Source organism: Chlorella variabilis (genome assembly GCF_000147415.1).
Source record: "Chlorella variabilis unplaced genomic scaffold CHLNCscaffold_1, whole genome shotgun sequence".
NCBI classification, from domain to species: Eukaryota; Viridiplantae; Chlorophyta; class Trebouxiophyceae; order Chlorellales; family Chlorellaceae; genus Chlorella; species Chlorella variabilis.
The window spans coordinates 1,410,518-1,416,570 of NW_005435087.1; the positions used below are offsets into that span (position 1 = coordinate 1,410,518).

Here is a 6,053-nt window from a genome sequence, read left to right on the forward strand (position 1 = left end):
GGCGGCCCCGCTGTCCATCTCCAACCTGGCCGGGTACGCCATCTCCATGGTCGTCATCGCCGCCACGGGCCACCTGGGGGAGGAGCCGCTGTCGGTGGTGGTGCTGGCCACCTCGGTGTTCAACGTCACCGGCCTCTCGGTGCTCATCGGCTTCAGTTCCGCCATGGAGACATTCTGCGGGTGAGGCGCCCCCTGCCGGCCCGGCCCAACCTCAGCGGCAGCCGCACAGGGGACGCGCTGGGACGGCGGTGTGGCATTCCTGCGGCCGGTGGTTGCGCCACCGATGGACCATCCGGTGGCAAGCATGCGGTCGGCATGCCGGCATGCCACGGTCCCCTGCCCACCAACACACACACCCACACGCACGCGCGCGCGCATGTGCTGTGCAGGCAAGCCTACGGCGCGGGGCGGTACCACCTGGTGGGCCTGGTGCTACAGCGCGCGCTGCTGCTGCTCACGCTGGTGGCGGCGCTGGTGGCGGTGGTGTGGACGCAGGCGGAGCCCATCCTGCTGCTGCTGGGCCAGGACCCAGAGATTGCGCACGGTACCGCCCAGTTCCTGCTCAGGTGGGGGCCAGGAGCGGGCGCCCGGCTGCGAGGGCTGGGCCTGCCCGCTCACACTATGCCTGGCCTGCCCGCGTGCCGGGTGCGCTGCCGTTGGCTGCGCAGCCCAGGCAACAGCTGGAAGAGACCGGCAGCCGGTTGGCAGCGCACGGTTTCCGACTCCGCTGTGCTGGCCTGCCGGCTGCCCTACCCTGCGCAGGGCCATCCCCGCCCTCTGGTTCACCGGCGTGTTTGAGGCGCTGAAGCGCTACCTCATGGCCCAGGCGCGCCGCACCCCTCACGGCCGCCCTACTTGGCCCGCATGCCTTGCCTTGCATGCCGCTGCTGCCGGCAGTGCGGCGCCCGGCCGGCTGCGGGGCCTCTGCCCGGGCGCTGCGCAGGAGGCGGCCCCACCCACGCCCTGCCGCGGCGCGTGTTGAGCCGCGCGTGCTGTACCGCTGTGCCGTACCGCTGTGCAGGAGGCGGTGCGCCCTGCCACCGTCGTCACTGTCATCTCCCTCTCCCTGGCGCCCCTCTACAACTGGCTGCTCATCTACAGGATGGGGCTGGGCCTGTACGGCGCGGCGTACGCCATGGACGCCATGCAGGCGAGGCGGGAGCCAGGGCAGGAGGCGGCCGGGCGGCCGCTTTTGGGGGCGCGGGCCTTCCGGGCTCGCCTGACGTCTGCCAGGCGTCCCTGCATGCCCTGCCCTGCTCCACACACACACACACACGCCTTCACCCCACCCCCCCTGCCTGCCTGCCTCCAGGCAACCCTGGCCACGCTGCTGGGCGCGTACTGCGTGGCGCGCGACCGCCTGCTGGCCGGCAGCCCCGTGTCTACCTGGCACGGCCTCAGCAGGAAGGCGTGGAGCGGGTGGGGCCAGTACTGCCGCTTCGCCCTGCCCAGCGTGGCCATGCTGTGCTGCGAGTGGTCTACCTTCGAGGTGAGCGGCGAAGGCGGGGGGCGGTTTGTTTGTTGTCTCCCAGTTCCCGCTGGGGCGTTCAGCAGATCCCACGGTGCGGCAGTTAGTGAGCACCGCACACGAACGGCTGCCGCCGCCGCTGCCACAACACGTCGCCGCCACATCCCTCTTCTCCTCCTTCTCCGTTACCCTCCATCTGATTCAGCGTGCCGTCCATGCCGCGCGTCTGTGCCGCCGCTGCAGGTGATGGTGCTGATGAGCGGGCTGCTGCCAGACCCAAAGGTGTCGGTGTCGGTGATGGGGCTGTGCATCCAGACCTCGGGTGCGGGGTGCGGGGGCCTGGCCTGGGGCCCTCAAAGAGCGGGTAGCCAGAGGGCTATAAGCTATACATTCGTGCCAGCCAGCCGCTGCCGCGCCGGCAGCAGGCGCCTGGGCTGGCTCCTGCTTCAGGCATCGGCCCCACTGCTCCTGCCCCTGCTCCCCACTGCAGGCCTGTGCTACATGATTGTCACCGGCCTGGCCTGCGCGGCGTCGGTGCGGGTCAGCAACTCGCTGGGGGCGCGCCTGCCCGAGGCGGCGCGGCGCGCCACCTGGACCGCCTGGGCCCTCACCATGTGCCTCCAGGCCTGCGTGGGCGTGGGAATCGTGCTCATCCGCCACGACTGGCCCCGCCTGTTCACCGACTCGCCCGCCGTCATCTCCAGGACCGCGCACCTGCTGCCGCTGTTTGCGCTGAGGTGGGGCGCCGCGGCGCGGCCTCGCACTAACGCTCTCGTCCATCCTCCACTCAAGCTGCCCTGCCGCGCCCGCCATGGCACCTTCCGCAGAGCACACGCTCTCTTCCTCTCACACACCGCCTGCATCCCTCCGCCTGCCCCCCGCCCGCCTGCAGCCTGTTTGGCGACGGCACCAACGCGGTGCTGCAGGGGCTGCTGCGCGGCGCGGGCAAGCAGGAGACGGGGGCGATCACCAACCTGCTCTCCTACTGGTGCTGCGGCATCCCGCTGGCCGCCTACCTCGCGTTCAAGAGGTGGGCGGGGTGGGCGCGCGACGGCGGGCACCGCATGTGGGGCATGGCAAGGTGGCCCGCTGGCACTGGGAGGCGACAGCCCGCACGGGGCGGCATGCTGATCTGGCCTGCTTGCAGCTGGCGGCGCTGGGCTGCCAAACGTATCGGCTGCCCCTTTCTTTCTACCCCTCCTGCAGGAACATGGGCCTTGACGGCCTGAGGTGGGGCCTGGTGGTCATCAACACAATGCAGGCACGCCCGCCTGCCTGCGCCTGCCGCACCCCTGAGCCCACCACCTCCACCTCCACCTCCGCCTTCACACCAGCACACACGCAGCACGCGCCCAACCTCCACGCTCCCCCCGCTCACAGCCGCACACTTCCTCCCCTGCAGGGCGGCATCATGCTGACCATGACAGCCCTATTCGACTACCAGAAGCAGTCGGACAAGGCGGTCGCCATGCTGGCGCAGACGGCCACGCGCCTGGAGGTGGAGGGCGCAGACGGCGAGGAGGCCGGCAACCCGCTGCTGGCGCCGCTGCTGCCCGGGGCGGGCGGGGAGCTGGGGGAGGGGCTGGCGGATGGAGGCCTGGGCGTTGGCGCCTCGGCCAAGGACCGGCAGCCCAGCCGCCGCGGCAGCAGGCGCAGCACGGATTCGGCGGGCATCCGCGAGCGGCTGCGCGAGTCGGTGCTGCTGCTGCTGACAGAGGGGTCGCATGTGCAGCCGCGGCGGCGGGCGCCGGCCGGCTCCGGGCAGCGGCGGGGGCGCAAGGCGCCTGTGTCGTCGTCGGTTCCCTAACTGTCGTGGGGCATGCCCCTGTTGCAACACCTCTCACCAGGCACAAGCGCCTCTCATCCTGCAGGCCCCATGTTTTTCACCCCATGATTTCACCCCATGTTTTCACCCACATGCATCGCTCACCCGACTGCACCCTCCTTTGATTTATTCTGTTTTTTCCATGCATGGCCGTGGTTCCCCAATAAGTGAGGGTGTGAATTGCCAACCAGCAATGTTTCTCTCCTCGAGGGGGAGAGCCCCGCCGCGCCGCCCATTCTCACACACACATTTCTTGCATTCACACATTCAGCACATTCCTTGCATTCGATATGTGACCACATGCACGCCAACAGGCCATGCAAGCAAGGAAATTATCAATGGGGCTGGAGGAGATGGGCAGAACCCCGCCCGCCTGGCGGCGGTCTACCTGGCGTGCCCAGATCCTAGGCTCTGGTAGGGCCCCTGCACTGATATATCCATCAAAGTAGGCTCGGGGAGGTTTGCAAGCAGGGCGCAGGCCCGCACATCCGCCGCTTCACGTCCTTTGGGAAGCCACCGCGGCCCAGCTGACGGAGCTGTATCGCGCAGGACACTCCGGTAAGCTGTTGCAAGCTTTTGCAACACTGACCAGCCCTCCTGCTCGCGAACTGCAACTCCCGCCCAGGCGCTCCATCTCTCCAGGGCACGCAAACAGCCCTGTGGCGCTGTGAATCTGCTGCACTGGGACCGCAGAGTGCCGGAGCGCGCCGCTGTTTCCTGGGCTGCTAGGGCGGCGGCAACCACCCGCCTGCCGCCCGCGCCCACTCCCTGCATCCAACGCTTGCTTCACACTCCCGCCGCCACGCCTTCAGGCATAGACACACGCGCCCGTCAAAGGGCCACAAGCAGCATCGGCAGCATGGCAGCGACACACACAGCGCAGGCGTACAGTGTGGATGCGCGCGGCGGGCCCACCTTCAAGACCTGGTCTGAGGATGTGGAAACGCTGTCCCACGGCGTGCACAAGGGGCCCACCTGCTGCGTGCGCTTCAAGTTTGCCATCTGGTTGCTGACGGTGGCGGCGCTGGTGAGGTGCCGCCCTCGCTTTGCGGGTGTTTATTGGTGGTCTCTGCGAGATGAGGGCAGCGGAAGCATAGAATGCTAGACTTGTCTGCGTGTTGCCGCCTGTTGGGCTAGATTTAATAGGCCCACGCTGCCGACGCTAGCCTCTACCGACCGCAACCCCTGCAGGTGGCAGCGGGAGTGGGCCTCTCCGTCATCATGGTCATTGTGCAAAACAATCGCAACGACAATGCGCCGCCGGGTCCCCCGCCGCCACCCCCGCCGCCGTTGGACCCCGAGGGCGGCAGCGGCAGCAACAGCGGCGGCGGCGGCAACACAGGTGGGGCCACACATGCGGTGGGCAGCCTTCTTGATGTGGAGGGCAGGTCTCCTTGCCTCTCTGCGGGCAGCCGACATTCACAGGGTGTGCGCTTCGCCGCGGGCTGGACTTGGCTATGACGCCTCAACACACCCTCTTCAGCCCATGCCCATGCCCGTGCCCGTGCTGCCACCCAGGCCCTCTGCCCGTGCCCCCCAGCCCGGCACCCTTCGACGTGCCCCCCGGCAGCCAGGCTATCTGGTGCGTGTGCCGGTCGGCTGCCGCGCTATCTGCACCTGCCCCACGCTGCCGCTCACCTGGCGCCCAGCTCCTGGCCGCGCCGTGCCCCACCTGCTGTGTGTGGTGTGGCCTGCAGGTGGGATGAGTTTGATGGTGATACCTTGGACACAGACAAGTGGAGCTACGACCTGGGCAACGGGGTGTGGGGGTGGGGCAACAACGAAGTGGAGGTGCGGCGTGGCGGAGGGAGCGGGAAGGGGACCGGAGCTGTTGCGGCCCCGCCTGCTGCCGCTCGCTGTTTCCCCTGTCGCCTGCTGAGCTCGGTGTGCTGCTCTGCTGCCGCTGCCGCAGACTTATACTGACAGCCCTGACAATGTGTGGGTGGCTGATGGCAACCTGTACATCACCGCGCTCCGGGTGGGCTGCGTGCTTGCGCCTGCATGCGGTGTGCTGAGCAGGGCGGGGATCATGCGGGGAAGCCAGCCGACCTGCAGGAGGACACACCTGGCTGCCTCAGCCAGGATGGCAGGGCGCCTCCCCTTGCTCCCTGCTGCTGGCGCCCTGTCCCAGCGGCCCCACCCCATTACACACACACACACACATATGTGGACACCGACCCTCCTGCCCTGCCCTGCCCTGCAGGACGGCGACGCCTTCACCTCTGGCCGCATCAACACCAAGGCCCACGCCGGCTTCTACCCCGGCATGCAGCTGGAGGACGGCACCACCTTTGCCTCCCTGCATGTGGAGGCGCGCATGCAGCTGCCGACGCCCGGCCAGGGCCTCTGGCCCGCCTTTTGGATGTTCCCCACAGAGCCCACGTACGGGGAGTGGGCGGCCAGTGGAGAGGTGCGGGCTGGGGGGCTGGCGGGGTGCAGCAGCTGGCGGGTGCAGCAGCTGGCGGGAGCCAAGCCTGCCTGCCGGGGCTGGCGCCCGCCGAGCATGCTGCCTGGCGCGGGCTGTGGCTGCCCCGCGGCCGCAGCCTGCACGGCTCCCTCCTCACTGGTCCTGGCGCCAGTAAGCCCTGCCCCTCTCAGCGCCTGCCCTGCTGCCCTGGATCAGATCGACGTGATGGAGAGCATCAACGAGATGACCACCATCACACAAGGCCTGCAGTACGGCGGCACGGGTGAGGCGCGGCGCCGAGGGCGGTAGGCATGCGGCAGGGACGCAGCAGGCCGTCAGTGGGTGCCAGGCTT

General features: G+C 68.9%; 2 protein-coding genes across 2 annotated transcripts in view; both read left to right on the forward strand.

The window, feature by feature from the left end:
• Positions 1–46: 46 nt before the first annotated feature.
• On the forward strand, positions 47–3,275 carry CHLNCDRAFT_133260 (hypothetical protein; the record flags this gene model as incomplete). Its single annotated transcript, XM_005851744.1, has 10 exons — positions 47–180; positions 390–566; positions 763–790; positions 1,022–1,224; positions 1,375–1,489; positions 1,712–1,790; positions 1,959–2,205; positions 2,361–2,498; positions 2,675–2,711; positions 2,871–3,275. The coding sequence occupies 10 exons, from the start codon at positions 47–49 to the stop codon at positions 3,273–3,275; spliced, it is 1,563 nt and encodes a 520-aa protein (XP_005851806.1).
• An 877-nt stretch (positions 3,276–4,152) lies between these two features.
• Positions 4,153–6,053, forward strand: part of CHLNCDRAFT_133261 (hypothetical protein) — a gene marked incomplete at both ends in the record, with an annotated part of 2,760 nt that continues 859 nt past the window's right edge. The window contains 7 exons of the mRNA XM_005851745.1: positions 4,153–4,320; positions 4,485–4,635; positions 4,812–4,875; positions 4,991–5,084; positions 5,206–5,271; positions 5,497–5,703; positions 5,917–5,983. Coding sequence (XP_005851807.1) covers positions 4,153–4,320; positions 4,485–4,635; positions 4,812–4,875; positions 4,991–5,084; positions 5,206–5,271; positions 5,497–5,703; positions 5,917–5,983 — 817 coding nt within the window. The remainder of the gene's footprint in view (positions 4,321–4,484; positions 4,636–4,811; positions 4,876–4,990; positions 5,085–5,205; positions 5,272–5,496; positions 5,704–5,916; positions 5,984–6,053) is intronic.